This window comes from Cicer arietinum, chromosome 4 (assembly GCF_000331145.2).
Source record: "Cicer arietinum cultivar CDC Frontier isolate Library 1 chromosome 4, Cicar.CDCFrontier_v2.0, whole genome shotgun sequence".
NCBI lineage: Eukaryota > Viridiplantae > Streptophyta > Magnoliopsida > Fabales > Fabaceae > Cicer > Cicer arietinum.
Genome location: NC_021163.2, coordinates 58,018,141 through 58,039,829, shown reverse-complemented (window position 1 = coordinate 58,039,829; position 21,689 = coordinate 58,018,141). Strand labels below are relative to the sequence as shown.

The following is a 21,689-nucleotide window of genomic DNA, read 5'->3' as shown; positions in this document are numbered from 1 at the left end:
ACAATAATATATCAAATTATTTTAGACTGTATAAAATTTTGTATTCATGATCTATACTATATAACTTTCAATCCAAAAAAAAAATTAAGAATAATAAAGAGGATTAAGAGAGTTTGAAGAAAATTTGAATCAAAATTATGCAAATCCATAATTTAAGTTAAAGTGGCAATGAACCAAAACAAGAAGAAAAAAAACTTTAAGTCTATATAGGAATGCAACAAAAGGAAATAATTGAAATGAAAAATAAAATTGAATAATATTTCAAGTGTACCAAACTACAGGCCTTTAGCCTTTTGTTTTGGTTTTGGTTTTCCTTTTTGGGCTTGCCCCTTTTATTCATAAAATAAAATTATAGACCACAGTCTACATAAACTCAAATTTTGAGTTAAGAAAAAACATGGTATAAGCACCAACAAAATTTTATGTTGGAAAACAAATTAAGAAGTTGCTAAAAAAATCAATTAATTATGTGCTCCTGAATAGCTATCCTAAACTAGCACCTACTAGATCAGTTGTCTGAAATCAGGGCCCACAGGTTGGTGAATCAAGTATTCGTCACTGTTGGAAATATCAAAAATCATATTTTGATGGTGTAAAAATTGGTGTTGATGATGCTGGTGGGCCCGCACCATTTCCTTTTGTCTCCGTAGCTCCAACACCTTACGATGTGAATTGGAGTGTTTTGTGAGCACAAAAGTTGGACTTGCTGCGGGCCTGTATTCAGGTACCAATCGACCTGACTTATATCTCACACCACATGCATTACATAATGTTTTTGGGCCTTTAGGCCCAGTTCGCCATTGTGGCGTCTTATCAGTTGCACAATGTAGACACCTACGACCATCTCCTCCTGAACCTCCGTCACCATTGTCCTTTCTTCTAGAAGCAGTCTTCTGCTTCTTTGGGAGAACTGTGGTAGATGGTAAGGTTGGAGTTGGAATAAGGAGTTCAGACTCAGAAGAAGACGACGCAGTCTCAGACAAAACAAGGAGACGCGAGCTCCAATCGCATGGGGGGCCACGAGTTCTCTTGCTACGAGCCTTAGCTGGAACTGACACTTCTTTGTTAAATATCGGGTTGTTTCGGTTGGGTTGGGAGAACTCGTGGACCTCTTCGTCCTTGCTTCCCACTTTCTTGCCGGAAATTAGTTGCAACTTTTGGAGATCTTCACTTGAAAATGATTCCTCCACAAAATTTGAAAGCCATTCCAACTCCGCTAAATCGTCATTCTATTTCAAATTTAAACACTACAATTAATTAGTCCTATATATATATATTCTCTCATAATACTAATTAATTAATATTGTCTCTCTAATAAAATATAAGTAAAAAAACAACTAAAAAGTTGATGAATCTCATTTTGAATTAACATCATATGCATTAGGGATTAATGATCATATATTGTTAGTGTAAATCGTCTTTTATTGACATAATATACAAACCGTTGATTATGTAAAATCAATGGTTCTAATTGTTTTGTCAATGTAAAATTGGTTGACACTGATAGTAAAATCGTGTGATGAGATAATAAAATCAATGGTTCTAATTGTTTGTCAATGTAAAATTGATTGACACTGATAGTGCACTTTTCTTTTTCTGTATAAATTAACTTTTTAGTCACTTTTTTTTCTTATATTTCATACATAAGGAAATATATAATAGTAAAATTATACTACCTTTGTCCATATATATATATATATATGTATACAAGGCTCCGTTGACTAAACTATCAATATTAATAAAGTTGATTATAATGTTAAATTTTCTGACAATTAGTATTGTTTTACAAGTATACTATTTACTAGAGAGAATCAATATTTATGGTTTTATTATAGTATTTCTCGTAGGTTGTAATAATAAATGTGAAATAATAATAAATTTTTAATCAAAATTGAAAAAATTTGAAATAAAATTAAGAGAAATAGAAAGAAATGAGACATTTTAACTCAATTGAGAGGATTTAAATATCAGGAAAGAGGATTCAAATCTCAGGAAATAATCAATTGAGAGGACAGGACGAAAGTAGTATTATACATAAGCTTATTTTATGTTCAGCTAATGTTTTTAGAGTTTTTGATACTATTTAAATTCAAATTGGTAATAATAATTGAAACAAATGTGGCAATAAAATTAGTTTTCGAACCGTGGAATGTGAGCGATTCTGTTGTATTTATGCCTACTTGTTTTTTTCTCCCTGAAATTATTAGCAAACAAACAATGGTTGAAAATTCAAACTTCCAAACATGTATATGTTTTGAATGGTTTAATTATAATAAAATTTGCATGGGAACTAACTAAAAAGGTAAAATTAAATATTGGTTGTGTTTGTTAATTAGTTGATTAATTAATATAGATATATAATATATAAATATACCGGAACACAGAGGTCTCCGGAGAAATGACAATCAGAAAGATTGTGGCCACCAATATCATGTACGAGATTGTGGTCACACCCGGAAAATGATGAGTTGCAGCTATTGATGATGGTGGAGGAGTTGGTCGAGGTTCCGATGGCAGCGTCTAGATTGGTTTCGGCGATGATAACATCGTCGTTGGAGAGGTTAAGGAGGTCCTCAACGATGAATTGGTCGGCGGTGGTGGTGGTAGAAGTGGTGTTATTTGTTTGGTTGTTGTCGGAAGAGAGTTGTTGTTGGCAAAAGGTAGTTTGGAAAAAGTTGGATGTGCCTTCCATTCGTCCTAGGGAAATTTTAATTTTTTTTAATTTTTTTTTTAATTTTGTTGTTTATGTGTTGTGTTTGGAAGTTGAAGCTAAAGTTTTGTTTGTAAAATATGTTATGATGCATGAAAGAGATTGAGTTATGAAGTGAGAAAGTATAGGGTATGTTTGAGGCAGAAAGTGTGAGAAGTTGTGGCTTTGAGTGGAGGCTCGAGAGAGAGTAAAGGAGAAGAGGGTTTGTTTAATTTTACCCGCTTGAAGTGGACATCATACACTTAAATTAGAAATACTACAACAGATTGGTATTTTTTAAATTTCTATTTCAATTTTTTTGCTTTTATTTTCATAATAATAATAAGGGAAAATTAAGTTTCTAAAACAAAAATAAAATAAAAAAGTTAAATTAGAAAAAAAAAGTATTTTGTCGTTATGTATAGGTGAGAATAGACTGGATTGCATTCATATAATACATCAATTATAGAACCCATTAGTCGGGAATTATCATCTCTATATCAAGTTTAGTCGGAAAAGTTGAGAATTCATCACAACCGATTAGTATATATCAAACAACAATTATCCTATAGGTTTATATAATTTGATTTTCACAAATTAACTTGTAATAATTAATAATTATTCATTTTTTAATTTTTTTAACATAACTATTTTCTTCATAGAAAATTAAACTACTTTCATGCATTCAATCGTATTCACATTTAAAAAGTTTATTCAAAATCATATGTCATATCACAATTTTACCTTTTAGACAACCATTTTATACTAATAAGTGATAAGTGATAAGTGATAGGGAATAACTGATAAGTGATAGCTGATAAATGATAAGTGATAGGTGATAGTTGATAAGTGATTAATGATAGATGATAAATGATAAGTGATATGTGATAAGTGATAGGGGATAACTGATAAGTGATAGCTGGTAAGTGATAAGTGATAGGTGATAGTTGATAAGTGATTAATGATAGATGATAAATGATAAGTGATAGGTGATAAGTGGTAAGTGATAAGTGATAGATGATAAGTGATAGATGATAAGTGATAGATGATAAGTGATAAGTTATAAGTGATAGGAGATAACTGATAAGTGATAAAATGTGATAGCTGATAAGTGATAAGTGATAGCTGAAAAGTGATAAGTGATAATTGATAAGTGATAGTTGATAAGTGATAAGTGGTAGTTGATAAGAGATAAGTGTAACATCCCGATTTTTAACAGGTCGAATGCATTTTTTTTAATATTAAAACAACTTAATAAAATAATATGTCGTAACACAAAACGAAAAGAGTTATAAATAATTACATCATATATAATACTAACAACCTAAGATAGTTTATTGGACAATAATCCAAAATATACAAATAGAAAATACATCTGGGCTATGAGACCTATTAGACATCGCTCGTACCCCTGGGGTATTCTCGGCATACACTTGCACATAAGTAAGTACTGCTCCAAGAATGTCATCCCCCAAAACGTCAAAAAAATGGAACATGGACCCACCAAAAAGTCAACTGACAAGTTATGTCATAGATATAGTTATCCCAGAACCAAATAAGTACAACCACCAAAAGAACAACACTAAGACCCTATTATCTGATCATCCACTAATAACTACAGTAACAAGGGTAATCTCCACACACTGCACAAATTCCTCATGACGTAGTATCTCTCCTCGAAGTAACTTCATCTTCCTCATTAGCCATAGAAGGACCAGTCTCCTCAAAAGCCAGGTCCACCCACGAGATAAGTGGCTTCAGCGGCGCACGAAAATCCAAACAGCTCACTACCGAAAGCGAGAGCTCTGACTCGACCCATATATGTAGCCCTACTTGAGATGGGATTGAATGCCTAAGCAGTCGACGAGTGTCAGTCAGGGAAGTCTAATGACATTTCCTTCGTCAGGGCAATAGTCGGTAGAACGAATTCGAGTATCATCTGAGGGCAAACAGATGAAGACAAACAATAAACATTTAGCAATTATTACATGAAAACAAACAATAACAGAGCATAAATATACATATATCATATCATAACAAATATGAATCGCATGCCAAACACCCTAATGCAATGTTTATATGCCAGTGCACATTATTCCGGAATTTCCAAATCCTCATCGATGGGCGTAAATCATAAATGTACCGCCTCTCACAAATCAATACTAATTACCGAGGTGCCACCCATCACAGATCAACACGATTTACCAGAGTATAGTCTATCACAGAAATACACAACAAAAAGTCATCATAAGGATAAGATTGACCAATCAAATCATGGAACCATTATGTGGCCCATCGCGGTCACCACTAAACTTCGTGGCTCCTATTGGTCACCACCAACTATGAAATGCATGAGCATACTCTGACATTTTCTCAATAATTATTATATAAATACAGCTATTAAAAGACTCCCTTTTAATATTCATTAAACACTAATAATTTTTCATACTTTTCACAGAGCATACTCAAGACACATTTTCCTTAGTAACATTCATTACATGTAGTAACGCGTATTATCACTCAATAATGCATAATCACATCAATATTAATCATCACATATTCTCACATCAATCACACACATAAGGTCCATATATGCAAATTAAAAATTTGGAAGGAGCCCTTACTTTAATTATAGTTTTTTCAACAGTTATCACTACAACAATCAAACACAACAGAAAATCTTGTCCATGCCGACACCTTAAATCAAATAGTGTTTGACTTAGTCAAATTAATCCCTGAAACTTTAACTATCTTACAAACCATTTCTTACTCCTAACTCCCTTAGAGTATATTTCACTAAAACAATTTACAATAAGTAATGACTAATAATATTATTATCCACAACACACTTTCAACATATAAAACATATTTTAAGAAATTAACATCCTTTAATTTTTCAGTGAATTCACTAATTATTCGAAACGTTTTAAATTATTTTTCTCGAAATTTCTCACACAACCATAAATTTTTCTTAAATTTGCCATAACTCATTTTATTTTTCTCAAATAACTACAAGTTTGATCCACTATGTTTTTTAAAGACTAAAAGTTCAAGTAAAATATTTACCTCATAACAACATAATCACACAAACAAATATCAATTAATATTTTTTCTAATTTCAAAGTTCTAATTCTATGAAATATTTTCATCCTTTTCAAAATATATATTTTTCAACAAAGTTTGTATTTTAATTCATGAAACTTGGAACCTTTAAAATATATATATATATATATATATATATATAACTCAAGACTTTAATCTTTACTTAATAAATTTGAAACTTTAATTAAAATCATGCAAACTTTTCTAAAAATTGAAAGTATACATATACAAGCTTGAAACCACAATTCCCTAATTTTCCTTTAATCACAAGTTCAAAAATTTGTTAATCATATGCATAAATTATTGATCATCAACCATAACTACTATTCTTTGGAAAGGCATAACCTAATAAAACCATTTTTCTTTATTCACCACAACAACATTAATATTTTAGAGTTCTCCCCACCGCTAACTCGGTGCCAATGACCTCGATTCATTTTCGAGACTTAAAAGCTATATACATAAACATAAAGATTCATAACAATTTTGTCCACCACCAAAATTTATCCAACCACATCATAATTTCAAAATTAAGTCTTTTTATGTTATATCACTTAATCCTTAGAGCACCAAAAATTTGAGTTAATAAAATACGCTAAATTTTTTCTTTTAAAACTCAATCCAAGAGTAATTAAAAGAGTAACATTTTAATTTCAATCTAACTTTTTACTCAAACTTTTTAACTTAATTAAAATTTGAACTTTTTCACAACTTTAACAACTCTAAATTTTCTTGTAAATTTTAAAATTCAGTTCAAACTCATTTATTTAAAAATAACTCATTAAATAACTCAAACACATCAAAAAACAATTTTTTTAACCATTACTAACAACATCTATAACAAGGATAAAATTTTTATTTTTAAATAACACACTCAATACCAACACCTCCATAGTTTTACATTAAACCAATTTAATCAAATAAAACCAAAAATGCATTTTCTCCTATAGATTTGAGAGGGAGAGAAGGAAACTCATTTCACTTTTCTCAACAATAACAACAACAACAACAACAACAACAACAACAACAACATCAACAACAACAACAACAACAACAATACTAACAACAAAATTAATACTAACAACAACAACAACAACAAGGCATTGGTTAAGAACTCAAAATTTCACTCAACCCCCTCACATATAAATTTTTTCGAATTTAAGAAGAAAAAACAGAAGGAAGTATCTCACCTCAAATAAATTAGCTCACAAGCACCACCTTGTAGATCAAAGCAACTTTTCTTTCTAACACTTCTTAAAATGAAACTTTGATTTAGTAGAAAAATGAAGTTTTTTTTCTTGCAAACACTAACACTTGTGCTTTTGTTTGGCCAAGAAAAAGCAACAAGAATAGTAAAGCTGAATGAAGAAAATAGAAAGGGTCGCTGGCTTCCTTTTTAAAAGGGCTAGTACCTTCATTTTTTTAATACAATATATATATATATATATATATATATATATATATATATATATATATATAATTAAATATTTAACTTTTTACTAAAATAATCATTACAACATCTACACACTCTTACACAAATCACATCACTCACTTCTCAATCTAATTTAATAAAAAACCCTACTTTTGTCGCAACTCAAATGACATATGAATTTATTAGTAACATGAGATATCTTAAAAATTTTATCGATAATAAATTCTTCATAACTTAATTAAATTATTCTCTAATAAATAATCTATATATATATATATATATATAAATATATTACTAACTCTAAGAAAATATATTTTTGGTACTTAATTCATAAAATAAAATTTAGGCTAAAGGCCTAAGCAATTCAACACAAAATACACTAAAATTGCATATATTAGAGTTTAAAATATTTAGAGTCTCACAATAAGAGATAGTTGATAAGTGATAGCTGATAAGTGATAAATGATAGCTGATAAGTGATAGCTAATAAGTTATAAGTGGTAGGTGATAAGTAATAAGTGATAACTGATTCACAACAAAAATTATTTAAATCCTAAATAGTATTATTTGATATATTTTACTAATATGAGAATATGATCTACTGTAGTATATTGTTATAATATTGGCCTAATTTTTAGAACATGTCAAGCGACTCACATGTGTTTTGTGTATAATTTATACAATAAATTAGAGTTAGTATATTAAAATTTTTTTAAATTTTTATGTAAAAGATATTCAAGATATACACTATTGATGAAAACCAAGAACGTTCTCCACGTTTTTCATAAAAGAAAGTTTAAATCATATGTTAATGCAAAGAAAGCTCATGCGATTTACAAAGTGCATTTCCAGTATTGTACAAGGAATATAAATGACTCATCTCAGCAAAAAATCAATTCAAAATACAAAGTAGAAAAACTATAGATTATGATGAATCAAGCAAGTTCAAGCAAGACTGATCATTCTCTAGCTTGACTGTCAAGAACGAAGAACATTATTGAAACATATGCTCCAGCTGCATATCGGAGATACATACACAAGTAATGAAAGACCCATGGAATAATGTCAATAATAATTAAATTAAAGGCAACATATCATCATTCAAGTAAAATTAAGAATGTTCAGTAAAAAAACATTCTTGATTCAAAAATGAATAATCTCAAACATATTAACCTTAATCTCATGCATGTTAACATCATTCTCCAACATGTTAACAATCAATTTCCAGAATATTAACATCAGTCTCCAGAATGTTAACATCATTCTCCAACCTGTTTGCAGGGGCGGAGCATAGTAGGGACAGGGCGGGCCGCAGCCACCCAAAAAAAAAAAATTCAGTTTTTTCTTTCTTCATCTCTCTTCCAAGCCTTCCTCTCTCTTCCAAGCCTTCCTCTCTCCCCCCTCTAGAATCCAATTCACGAATCACAACAACTAAGTTGCCGCCTCAGGTCGCTTCTCTGCTCCTCTGCCAGATCACGAACTCCACAAGAACTCCAAGAACACTCGTTCTTCTCTCACACAGCACTCCTCCCTCCGATCTTGTCCCATCTCGGCTTCCACGAGCTAGCCACGACGGCTCCTTCACTCTCTGACTTCGCGACCACCGCAACCTCTACCTGTACCGGTCCTTCTACGATCTTCTCCTCTATTCGATGCGGGCCTATGGCCGCCTCTGCCTGACTGCCTCCATGGCCACTCTCGCCTCTCTGTTAGCAACAACTTCATCTGTCTCCAGATCGCGTCGCTGCTTAGTTCAAAAGATTCGAATTTCTATTGTGTTAGTGCTGATTTTTGTTAGTTAATTTTGATTTGGAATTCTGCTAGTTAGTTCGTTTTGATTTCAATTTTTCTTAGTTAGTTTTGAATTCTCCGCGAGTTTTATCTATCCTAAGAATTTAACTTATACTGCAGTATCCCATATTTTTGTGTAATTCTACTTTTTGCTTATGTTGTTCAGTTAACATGAAATTTAAAGTTTATTTTGTTAGTGTTGAGTTTGAAGCTTTGATTTGGAGTTTGAAATTTTTATTTGGAGTTTTAATTAGATGTTAGTGTTGATTTTTGTTTAGAGTTTTTGTGTTGCACATAAGGTGTTTGATTTTATGTTCATATAAAGTTTTGTTTTAGTTTTTTTATCGCACATAAGGTGTTTGATTTTATGTTCATATAGAGTGTTTGAGTCTTTTTTGTTGAACATAAGGTGTTTGAGTTTTGTTGTATTTTTGTTTGAGTTTTTTTGTCATTGTGTTTTAGTTTTGTTGTTCCATATAAGATGTTTTATATTTCCTAAATTATTTGATTCTTCAGTTTAACACAATTTAATTTTTTACTATATTATATTATTTATATATTTAATTTAGTTTATTACAATTTAATTTTTTACTATATAATATTATTTATATATTTAATTTATATACTATATTTTTATGTCGGCCACCCCAAATTTTTCTATCAAGCTCCGCCACTGCCTGTTAGCACGAATCAAAGACAGTATTGAACTGAATACATTAAGCACATATCTGAGATATCTGTGCACATAACAAAGTATCATAAAATCACATTCAAGAATGAGAAGCTACATATCAACCATTATTAACACATAAGCAAAACGCAAAATGTTCAAGTGAAGAACATTTCTGGTTCAAAAAAGTATCGTCTTTAGTCAAATCTGACACATGATAGTTGGACACTTTTCAACAGTCAAATTTGATGTCATTAGCCTTCTTGAAGCCTATAAAAGGAACCCCAAGCTCAAGGAAAAACTAAAACTTCAATCGCTAAGAAAATCAATCACTTACTTACATTTATACACTCGAAAGTCTCTCATCCATCAAAAGAATCAGTGATATTCATATTCGATTCTCTTTTTATTATTTTACTGAGTCTTTTGTAAAGAATCTAACCTCATACAAGTATTGAGATTATTCAGATTCTGTCAAACACTTTAAATCATTATTGTGTAAACTCAAGACTATGATTGTCGATTATAGTTTGAGTAGTTTGTAGAAAATCCTTTTATGGTTAAAAGGTGAAGTGTAAAATCCTCTATAAAGATTGTTAGGTGACCTAATTGAACTCTTTTCTGAGTGAAAAGGATTTGCATTGTAACAGATCAATGTTGATCTGAATTGGTGGTGTAAAATCAAGATTGTTCTTCGTTTGAACACTTAGTGAAAAATCTCACAATTGCGAGGACTGGATGTAGCCTGAGTTGGGTGAACTAGGATATATCCTTTTGTGGTGTTTCTTCACTAACCTATTTACTTTCATTCTGTTTGATTATCAAGTTAAATAGATAAGTTAAATTGTTGATTTTAATTAACCAAGAATGTTATGTGTTTTCTGGTCAAGAACCAATAATGTTATCCATTTTTTGTTTTCACCACCAAGATCAATCTCGAGTTATTCTCTTAAGTTTTTAATAGACAATTTTAAATAGGTAAATTTACAATTCAAACATTTTTCTTGTAAATTGACATTGGTACTTCACAACCAACTAGTATCAGACTTTATCTTCTGAAAAGTCGTAGTCCATTTTCCACCATTAAAACAAATGGGTCCTCCCATTTAGGTTCAATTTTATATTTGAAACAATAAAAATCAGCTTTAACAACCAACTTACTATGATGGTGAATGTTATTGTAAATGCTGGAGAAAATTAACAAAGAATAAATTTTAAAAACAAGAAATATTCAAGAAACAATTTAAAAAACATTTTTTTTAATAGAACCCTAAAATAAAAAGATTGAAACTTTACCTCCAAACACTACAAAAAAATTGACCTATCGTGACACACAAAATGTTTCACTAAATGTTAAAAACTGTAGGTAAAAGTCAATAATACTTTGAGTGACACCCAAATCTAGTGTCAACTTTAAGGGGGCGTCCTGCTACACTTTGAAGACTGTCACTACATGTTATGAGCATTGTCACTACATGTTTTTTATTTCTACCTACAATAATGATTGTCACTAAATACTAAATAAATATAAATAAAGAATTAGTCAATTCCTACGGTATTATCTGTCACTAAAAACTAGATAAATATAAATAAAAAAATTAATATATTCCTACAGTATTGCCTGTCACTAAAACTTATTATTATTTATTAAATTAAATTTATTTTATCTCCCTACTAATTGTTATTCTAAATTATTAATATCAGTAAAATTAAATTTAAAATTCTAATTTATTTTTATTAACTAATGCTATTGAAACATACAATAAAATATATTTTAATTTTACAAATTCTATTAAAATATACAATAAATAGTTATTTTGCTTTAAAAGATTTAATAAACTTTCAATAGAAGCTAGAATGAATTTCTTAATATTTATTGTGATAAACTACAAACTAATTTCTTAAAGAACAATAATCATCTTCCTAAACAAAATATTTGATCAACAAAATATCACTTTTCCAATGTTTCAAATCGGTAGATAACAAAAGAAGCAACACCTTAGTTGATATTGATCAAGTTCTAAGCCTTTGCATCACTTTTCCAGTCTTTGCATCCCTTAGTTGATATTGATCATGAACTAAGCCTTTGCCTATGTCCTCTCTTTTCCTTCGTGAGTCCTTCATGAGACTTGCGCTTTCTTTGGCAACGATCTCTTCCAAAAGTTCTCCAGAAGTAACACATGCATCATCAGATGACTGCCTGTTCATCATTTGCTTAAGTATCTCCTGGAAAGCACTCTGGCATAGTAAAACCTACAAAGATTGTTTGCACATAATCCAGGGAAAATAATCAAGTTACAATGTTGCTATAAAGTTCAAAATTGTAAAATATTCCCAAAAAAATTCTAGAAAGTGGTTGATGGTAGCCATTAAACAGAGAATAGAAGTGGCACCATATTTAGGGCCTCGTAAAACTATTGTTGTTGTAAAGTAAATTAAGCAATGAACTACAAGTTAAGGAACAGAGTGAGAGCATCAAACCTTCATTTTTATCTTGAGGAAAGGAATCTCTTGATCTGGTATAATTTGTTTGATGCTAACCAAGAAGCCAGATATAACTCCATGAAATCCAGAAAGTGGTGTATAACTAGAGCATTGCAAAAGTATAAAGATAAATTAACAATACTGTGCAAATGGCACGCATAGCATCTAATATGACTTTAAAAGACAACATATTATATAACTTACTCCAAGGCTTGTTTCAAATTTTCAATATTTAAATTTAGCTTCATAAATACTTGACCAACAATGTTTTCTAGTGTTGAAGCAAATAGAGACCAAGTAATCAAACTTCAAATGGTCCTGTATTAAGCTTCAAATAGAAAAATGGAGTTTGAAAGTGCAGTGCAAGATATGGGAAAAAGGGAAATCTATTAAACGGGAAGAAGATAAGATAGATAATAGCACAAGCAACAGAAAATATAATCTCATATGGTAATAATGGGTTTCAAACACTTACAGATAAATCTCCTGTCTTGTAATGTAGTATAAAGTAATAGTGGTGATGAAAATGCACACAGAAGTTAACTATAAAGATGAACTTTAGAAATTCCCTGGGACCCCATACTGGTTCAAGTAGCTTGCCAATGAATAGAAGACAAATTATGTTGATATCTACCTATAAAAACACATACTAACGTTAGTTGAGTAGTTTTCCTTGAAGCAACAGATGCATTTCAGGAAACACAATGAATGAAATATTGCAACATAGTTGAATAGAACAACAAATCATACCCCATGTACAGTTTGTTCAACGTAACCAGCTGTAATGAGGTTCCAGGCAAATGGTATTGTCCTGCAAAAAGAAACCAACAGTAGAATAACTTCCAAAGACCCTGAACTTGTATTTGGTAGGAGTGTCTTCTTAAGCGTGAAATCATCATACGTTAATAATAATGTTATGTAAACAAATGAATCAAACTTTTTTTTGTATCACAGCAAATTGTATTAAGCAATATTTTAAAAACCGAACTGGACATCAAACTAGCGAGACTTTCAAGTTACGGTTCAAATCAACTTCAACAACATTAAAACACTCAAACCAGAACAAAATTATGAAATCACTCAAATAACCGAATTACAGATAGTGCAGGTTCGGTTTTAAAATATTGGTATTAACCAAGGAAGACAATAATAACACCAACAAAAGGTTGTGCTTAATCTAATGCTAATGCTAACAGTTATACTTATGCCTAAGCTAATCATGCCATCTATCACCTAAATATGGCTACCTTCTATTCTCGATCATGCAATTTATGGAAGAAATGTTGCCTCAAAAGATAAGTTGCTTTATCTGTTTCTTGCCAAAACTGCAAAATCACAGACACAGCCACATTAGCAATTTAAAGTAGATGGAAAAAACAATAAAATCTTAATAAAATAAAAATAGAGAGCAGATCATCATAGAGCCTTTGCAGTAACCAAATATAGTAATCGTATATTCCCTCAAACTACATAGAACATCATATCTTTCGAATTTTAAGCCATTAAAATCAAATTAGCTTAAATTTCAGTTAGAAACACAACCACAATGTCGATTTAAAAATCAAAACAGGCAAAAAAAATAGCAGAATATCAACAAGTATTTTCAGTGACCAAACACAGTATTCAAAATCCCCTCAAACTACAAAACAACATCTAAGCAAAATTTAAGCTATTAAAATCAAATTGACTCAGCAGTAAGTTTTGTAACACCAGTACTTCTGATCGAAGACACGTCCAAATTTTTGTGTCTAACACCAACACAGACACTAACACTTTAATTACATTCAATTAATTCAATTTCTCAAATTGTCCGTATCTAACACGGACACGGACACTAAAAATTACATTCAATTAATTCATTTTCTCAAACTATTATCATAGTTAATGTGTCAGCCGCCAGTGTGCAGTGTATGTGGTTCATAGGCAATAAGCGTGGAAATGGAAATACAGAGCAACCACAATTTCAACTAAAAAATCAATACAAGTACGAAAGAATAAAATATGAACAAGAATTTTCAGTAACCAAACATAGTGATTAAAACCCCCTTAAACTACAAAACAAAGTCTCAATCAAATTCGAAACCGTTAAACATAGTGATAACAATGTTTTGTCAAAATAAAAGGCCAGTGTGTATATTCAACAACCTTAATCATAAAATAATCATCCATAGAATAAACTCGTGGAGCACCACCATACCTGAAGAGGACACAAAATATTAGCAAAAATGATAAAAACACAATAGAATTGAGCATATCTCTGGCTAATGCTAACTAAACAGTCCAATTTAATGACAAATCATGATTTCTACCTTGAGAACCATCAGCTTTCTTAGCTAATGACTCACAATCATGAACATGTCTGGTTATGTACATCTTACAGCGACGATTTGTGGCGGCTGAACGGGACTCTTAGAGTCATTACTTCGGTTGACATCAAGAGAGCGCTTTGGTTTTTCTGAGAGAAATTATAAGAAATTAAGAATCCCTAAAAAATGAACATACATAATTGGTGAAAGATGCAATTGAAGAAACTAAAATTAAAAACCTATAAAATGTTGAACAACCTGAAATTCAAATGGGATAGATTTTACGATCGTGATTGAAGTAATGAAAAATTTCTGAAATGAACGACAAATACCCCAAAAGGAAGTCACACATCATCGTAGAATAAATCTCTCCGAGAAGGTGAAGAAACAATGATGCGATCGAAAATCAATAAAAGTAAGCAAAACAATATGATGTAACTATAATATCAGATCTGAAACCAAAGAAAATGTAAAAAAGAGATTCAAATCTGCAAATTGAAAATGCAAAATTTCAGAAAACAAAACACAGAAACATTGAACTAGAAATCCAGATTTGCAATTTAGATAAGAGAAAACAAAACACATAACCATAAATCTAGAAAATGATGAAGAAATCGGAACTAGAATCAATAAAAGTTCAATAAATTAAACCAGAACCAGAATCGAAAATGATAAGAAATCGGGAAAAGCTTCCGAGATCGAAATGGGCAAATTTGAGAAGAATAGGGAAAAAAGCTTCTCATATCGAAATAGGAAAGAAATAATATACTTAGGGTGAATTGTTCTTGTTTGGGTGGACTTGAATGTTATTTTGGACATGAATATTTGAGTTTTCATTTTTAAGTTATGATGAATTGATATTAAATAAGATATGTGACACTGTCTGTAGCTAAAAGTACTTATAGTGACAAAAGGTGAGATATCACTAAAACTTAAATGTCACAATAGATATTTTTTTTGTAGTGAAAACTCTTCAACAGTTGCGAAAGTGTAGTTGGGTTTTGGAAGTGGCGGAAGAATCGTCTTCGTCAAGGATCTCACCTTCTTAAAGGTCGTTGTTGTTGTCGTCTTCAATAACCCTATTAGGGATTTGATTGTCGATGATGGTTGATTTTTTGGTGGAATTGGTGAAGGAAAATAGAGGTAGTCAAATTTAATTTTTTGGTGAATGAGCCATGGATTTGGTAAATGAGAAGAAGATGTGATTTTATTTTATTTTCTTCTGACGGAGGGAGAAATTTTTTTTTAAAGAGATGGAAGGGTTATGTCACTAGAGAGAAAGTTAATTTTTTGTGTGGGCACAGTGATTTAGAAAACCCTAGTTTTAAAAGAGGAAAAAAAAGTGAAGAAAACCCCTTACATATGCATACACTAAAAAAAAATTAAAAAGATCCTATGACAAAACTTTTTTAAAAATCACTTTAAATGACTATAAGTGTATGAGATCCTATGACATCGCTTTTACAAAAAATGTTTTAAAAGACCATATGAAAGTGTCATATAACCCTATAACAACGCTAATAGAAAAAGCATTGTAAATATTTTGACCTTATAACAACGCTAATAGAAAAAGCATTGTAAATATTTTGACCTTATAACAACGCTTTTATAAAATAATGATGTCAAATGCTTTGTTATTATATATAACTACTAGTACCTATGACAACGCTTTTCGAAAAAGCGTTGTCTTAGCCTCCATGTATTTTTAAAATATAATACAACAACACTTTTACTTTACAAACGCTGTAAATGTTCACTATAAAATCTATATTTTTGTGTAGTGATTGTTTAAGGAAAGATCTAAAGATTCAACATGTCTAGATTTAGTAAAGAAGTCTCTAGTGGAAACATCAACATACACTACATCAAAATATGGATTTTATAGCACACATTTAACAACATTTGTTAAGTAAAAGCGTAGTCTTAGGTACTAATACTTATATAATAACAAAGACTTTGAAAACTCTATCAGAGTCATAATAGTTAAAGCGCTTTTGCAATAAACGCTTTTGTAATACCATAAGTTAATTGTCTAGAATATAACTTTAGCATTAACATAATTCGACAAAAGAGATGATTAATACAATCCCGACACAAAGTCATGAAAATGTATTCATACACATACTAAACATTCAAAGAAAAACATAGAAATATGGAGTACATAACACATCCATGGTTCAAAATAATTCCCCATAAACTATAAGCAGACTATAGTGTAAACTGACACGCGTCATTTCTTCAACATGTGGTCTGAGCCTTTCTTACCTGTAACACATTTGAATAAAGTTGGATGAGATTACATCTCAGTGGGTCCCAATAAATGAAATTAATCAATTAGCATTCTAACTCAGGACTACATTTATTTTCTGAGTTTCTCTTTAATGTTCAATTTTTACTATTTCTAAATGTTCAAGTCATTAGACGTGAGTAATCTAACGACTTGAACTCTACCTAACAAGCATGTCGTAAAGACTACATTAGTTTTACTAATGCCCTCTTCTTGTTAGTAACTTTATTTTGGTAAGATTGGACATGATTACGTCCGTAAGTGGTGCCCCACTTACCCTCGCTTACCCCTCGCTTCCGTCGTATATAGACGGAGAATTCATCTAGCTAGGATGAATCCTATACTTCTCACTTTAATCAAATATATAGGAATTATATACAACAATCCATACACATGTGCACACAAATATAACATCATCTATTAATACATATATTAAAGACTATCTTACACTCATCCTAACAAAACTTGTGATAACCTAAACTATTAAGTCAATTATATCATACAAATCCAACAATGATAAAAAAAAAATTTTCAGAAAAAATGTCAAGGGTAGTTTTTCCCAAAAACAGCCCAAATTTTACTTTATAGAAACTAAAATTTGATTTAAATTTCTGTCTCTTTTTATAGTCATCTCTTCTTGACCTAATGGGCCATTCTTTGGACGTCCAAGCCTATTAGGTTACATCTTTGATATCCACACTACTTGCATGTACGAGTACTTCATCACATGGAGTTGGTTGCTCCTTCTCCATGCACCTTGTTCATACATGTCACGTGGAGTTGGAGCACATATAGATCACGTCACTCGTCCGTCCCAGACGCGTGCCAATGCATATAACATTTTTTAGGAGGACCACAACTTTCACTTGGACAATAACTTGGTGCCGAACATACTTGTGTAGTTGAAATGAGGGTGGAGCTCAACATAACCTGAATGGTGGAGCTGAGCTCAATGGGGAAGCTGAGTTGGGTTGAGCTGAATGGTAGAGATGAGCTGGACTGAGCTGAATGGTAGAGCTAGGCTAGGTTGAGCTGGATGGTGGAGTTGAGCTAAATGACTGAGCTAAGTTAGGCTGAGTTGGATGGTGAAGCTGAGATAAGTTGGAATCAATGGTAGAGTTGAGCTGGATGGTGTAACTGAGCTAAATAATTGAGCTAAGTTAGGTTGAGTTGGATGGTGAAGCTGAGCTAAGTTGGGCTAAATGGTCAAGTTGAGCTAGATTGGACCTGAATGGTTGAGCTAAAATTGGTTATCGTGGAATGGCAAGGGTCACATGGTATGATCATCTATACCAGTCCACAGTCCACCAAATATTTGTTTCTTCTTGATGTGGATTTGAGTGCTTCCACGTGAGATTGAATATCAAATCAAGTGATTTCATCAAAAAAAAAAAAAAAAAAAAAGAAACAAAACAAAAATCAAGGTCCTAATATCATCTCAGGTGAATGGTACACAGACAATAATATGCTCAAAGAAAAAGCTTTTCGATTCTTTAAGAGTTTGTTTTGCGCAAAAGATCAGCTTATGATACCTAATTTGATAGGTAACCCTACTCCTTTAAGCCTTGATCACATAAAATGTGTTGGTTCATATCATATGGTCACAAATGTCCTCTATCAAAATTAATGTCCTCTACTTAAAAATATCCTCGATGTAAATTAATGATTTCCACAACCAATAAAAGACATAAAATCTATATCATGTCGACATGAGGCATGACTTGACAATAATTGGAATGAGTTTGAAAAAAAGAAATTAAACATTGAAATTAGGTGCACATCATTAATTTAAATTTCATGTTTTTTCTTCAATTTGATATTTTTTTCTTCAATTTAATGTATTTTATTTAATTTTATTATTATTAATATTATTAATATTATTATTATTTTTATTATTTTTTATTATATTATATACTAACATGTAAAACATAAAAAAATTACTACAAATTATTAATGCTAAAGAGGGATGTTACATTATTCCCCCCTCAAATAAATTTTGTCCTCAAAATTTAGTAACTTACCTAATAAAACAAGTGAGGATACTTCTCCAAGATTTCAGACTCAAGTTCCCAAGTGGCAGGGCGACATACCTTCCCAAACAACCTTCACCAATGAAATTGCCTTTTTGCTTAATGTTTTCAAGCTGCGGTCCACAATTCGACTTGGTACCGGTTTAAAAGTAAGGTTTGGCTTCAATTGGATTGAATCATGGTGTAAAGTTTGTGACGGGTCATGAATATACTTTTTGAGTTGAGACACATGGAAGATATCGTGTAATCCAGACAAGGAAGGCGGTAAAGCTAATTGGTATGCCACTGGACCTACATGACGAAGGATTTGGTAAGGACCTATGAAACGAGGACTCAATTTTTTTACTCTTACAGATCTTCCAATACCTATAGTGGGAGTGACTTTAAGAAAAACGTGATCACCTTCTTCAAATTCTAGAGGCCTTCTTCTGTTGTCAGCATAACTCTTTTGTCGACTTTGGGCTATTCTCATTTTATCTTTTATCAATCTAATCTTTTCTGTGGTTTCCCTGATGACATCTGGTCCTAAGATTCCTTTATCTCCAACCTCCGACCAACACAAAGGGGTCCTACACTTACGTCCATACAAGGCTTCATAAGGTGCCATACCTATACTTGAATGGTAACTGTTATTGTAGGAAAACTCCACTAAAGGTAAATGTGCATCCCAATTTCCCTCATCTTCTAAGATACAAGCTCTAAGCATATCTTCTAATGTTTGAATGGTCCTCTTGTTGGTATCTTGACCTCGAAATAACAGAAAATATATCAGTTTTCTTTACCAAATTAATCAGTATCAAGTGCACAGCGGAATTTAAATTTTGAGGCATGCAAAGTTAGCAATATAGAAAATTAAAGAGAGAGAGTTAGAGAAGAAAACACAGAGATTTATCCTGGTTCGGTTGTCAACAACAACCTACGTCCAGTCCTGAAAATCCAATCGGATTTCAGATTTTCTTCTCCTTCAATAGAAAGAATCAATTACAGATTGTCCAGTTTCCTCCCTGAAACCTATCAATCTCTAATTATGTCTTTCCTATTGAATACCCTCTGATCCTTGTAGATACTCGTCAACCTATCACAGAATCACAGTACGACTCTTCCTTGTTGAACACTCTTCACCCAAGAAAGTAGCCACCAGTTTCTAGCTGGCTTTCTATCAACCCTTTGATCCTTGTAGACAATCGGCAGCCTAACACAAAATCAAAGTACGACTCTTTCTTGTTGAGACCTCTCACCCAAGAAAGTAGCCACCAGTTTCTAGCTGGATTTTCAACGTTCGTTTTGGTTCAAAGATTTATTACAGAAAGAATAAAAGACGTAAAACAAAAGGGTCTTCAATCTTTATGAATGTTGCTCTTCACAAATCTGGATATTCATGGATTGTTCTTGAGCACATTATCATTTCTCTTAGATTGTCAACAAACTGTATTGAGATCTGTAATCACAATTATGAAGTTGTTAGTTTGTTGCCATGAACCGTTTTTGAGAGCATAAGAGAAATTATGAAAGTTATGAAAAAGTTATGTAAAAGTTCTTAGAAGTTATGAGAATAAAGATTGAAAGACATCTTATATAGTTTCTGAAAAACCAACTACGAAATCGATTTCCCAATCGATTTTGTAAAGTTATAAAATGAGCTAAATCGATTTGCCAATCGATTATCGCGATCTTGGTTTTCTTTAATCTTGAAACTATACAAGCTAATCGATTTACCAATCGATTCTTTAAAACAACACTTTTCAGTAAAACATGTCCAGACTTGCATAAATCGATTTCCTAATCGATTGCTGGGAAACTCTCTTAATAAAAGTAACTTCAATCGATTACTCAATCGATTTGCCAAACTTCAGAGTTCACTGTGTTTTCAACAAGTTTATTTCAATCGATTTGCCAATCGATTGTTTTCAAAACAGTGGCTCAGGTTTTTGATGTCAATCGATTTGTCAATCGATGTGATTCAAAATAGTGATTCAGTTCTAATATCAATCGATTTGCCAATCGATTGTTTTCAAAACAGTGGCTCAGCTATTTGATATCAATCGACTTGTCAATCGCTTTGGTGTCATGTTCCTGAAAAGTTTTTACCTGGTGTTTAGTTCAATCGATTTGCCAATCGATTGCAACCAAACTTTATCAAAATTAAAGTGTTAACAATAGATTGTCCAATCGATTGTATTTGTCACAGGTGAGGTTATTTTTCAAATGATACTTTGTCAATCGATTTGCCAATCGATTTCCTCAGCACTGGAGTGCCACTGTGACTCATCCAATCGATTTACCAATCGATGTGTTACCATCAGGTTTGATTTGTGAAATGTTCAATCGATTTACCAATCGATTACTCTCCAAATCAGAGGCTACTGACTTGTGCAGTTTTCATTTTTAATTAAGCTAATCGATTGCCTAATCGATTGCACATTCACAAACACTTAAGATTTCCTTACACCCTTGTTATGAAATCGATTTCCCAATCGATTTACATATTCAGAATTCAACTTTTGTTGATTTCTTGTGTTCCAAGCAATTTGATCCAAGTGTGTAGGGTTTGATTATGGTTCCTGAAATCTTGCTCAATTCAAATATTAGATTTATCATGCATTGTATGAACATTGTTGAATTATTAATTATGTCAAAATTAGGAATCAAAGGATCAAAATCCAACAATCTCCCCCTTTTTGGCATAATTGACAATTCATACAATTGTAACTTGAGCATATCAAACCATTTCAAAATCATACCAAAGAAACCAATTCATAGCATTAAATATGTACCAATACAGATCATCAGAGCATGTGTCAAAATGTATCAAATCAGCATTACATTATTAAGTATCAGAGCAAAAACAAACAACATCAGATGCTCCCCCTTAATAATGCAACAACAAACATATTATCA

The 21,689-nt window shown here is 31.6% G+C and overlaps 2 protein-coding genes and 1 long non-coding RNA gene across 11 annotated transcripts; all 3 read right to left on the bottom strand.

Moving 5' to 3' along the window:
- Nucleotides 1-231: 231 nt before the first annotated feature.
- LOC101502134 (GATA transcription factor 12-like) lies at nucleotides 232-2,802 on the bottom strand. The gene is made up of 2 exons (XM_004498405.4): nucleotides 2,375-2,802; nucleotides 232-1,229 (listed from the first exon to the last, which is right to left on the bottom strand). The coding sequence occupies exons 1-2, from the start codon at nucleotides 2,690-2,692 to the stop codon at nucleotides 504-506; spliced, it is 1,044 nt and encodes a 347-aa protein (XP_004498462.1). The 5' UTR covers nucleotides 2,693-2,802; the 3' UTR covers nucleotides 232-503.
- A 1,142-nt stretch (nucleotides 2,803-3,944) lies between these two features.
- On the bottom strand, nucleotides 3,945-7,176 carry LOC113786132 (uncharacterized). The gene is made up of 2 exons (XR_003472231.2): nucleotides 6,982-7,176; nucleotides 3,945-4,628 (listed from the first exon to the last, which is right to left on the bottom strand). It is a non-coding gene; the product is annotated as an uncharacterized lncRNA (long non-coding RNA).
- Nucleotides 7,177-11,532: 4,356 nt separating this feature from the next.
- On the bottom strand, nucleotides 11,533-15,703 carry LOC101502451 (uncharacterized). Of its 9 annotated transcripts, none has more exons than XM_073367003.1 (10): nucleotides 15,132-15,321; nucleotides 14,733-14,786; nucleotides 14,478-14,623; nucleotides 14,314-14,365; nucleotides 13,416-13,493; nucleotides 12,919-12,979; nucleotides 12,644-12,802; nucleotides 12,373-12,496; nucleotides 12,166-12,271; nucleotides 11,533-11,937 (listed from the first exon to the last, which is right to left on the bottom strand). In XM_073367003.1, the coding sequence occupies exons 8-10, from the start codon at nucleotides 12,414-12,416 to the stop codon at nucleotides 11,698-11,700; spliced, it is 390 nt and encodes a 129-aa protein (XP_073223104.1). In that variant the 5' UTR covers nucleotides 12,417-12,496; nucleotides 12,644-12,802; nucleotides 12,919-12,979; nucleotides 13,416-13,493; nucleotides 14,314-14,365; nucleotides 14,478-14,623; nucleotides 14,733-14,786; nucleotides 15,132-15,321; the 3' UTR covers nucleotides 11,533-11,697. The 9 variants fall into 9 exon arrangements, 7 of the variants coding, with proteins under 7 accessions (XP_073223104.1, XP_073223106.1, XP_073223107.1 ...); XM_073367005.1 differs by having other exon boundaries at nucleotides 15,244-15,294; XM_073367006.1 differs by lacking the exons at nucleotides 14,733-14,786; nucleotides 15,132-15,321 and adding an exon at nucleotides 15,516-15,703.
- Between the last annotated feature and the right edge of the window lie 5,986 nt (nucleotides 15,704-21,689).

Bases quoted from the DNA above. Each gene is read 5' to 3' on its own strand.
- LOC101502134 (XM_004498405.4), bottom strand. From the start codon at position 2,692: ATGGAAGGCACATCCAACTTTTTCCAAACTACCTTTTGCCAACAACAA. The intron at 1,230-2,374 runs GTATATTTATAT...AATTTGAAATAG, and splicing joins CCGGAGACCTCTGTGTTCCG to AATGACGATTTAGCGGAGTT.
- LOC101502451 (XM_073367006.1), bottom strand. From the start codon at position 12,416: ATGAAGCTAAATTTAAATATTGAAAATTTGAAACAAGCCTTGGA. The intron at 12,272-12,372 runs GTAAGTTATATA...GCAATGCTCTAG, and splicing joins AATTTGAAACAAGCCTTGGA to TTATACACCACTTTCTGGAT. The intron at 11,938-12,165 runs GTTTGATGCTCT...CAATCTTTGTAG, and splicing joins TCCTCAAGATAAAAATGAAG to GTTTTACTATGCCAGAGTGC.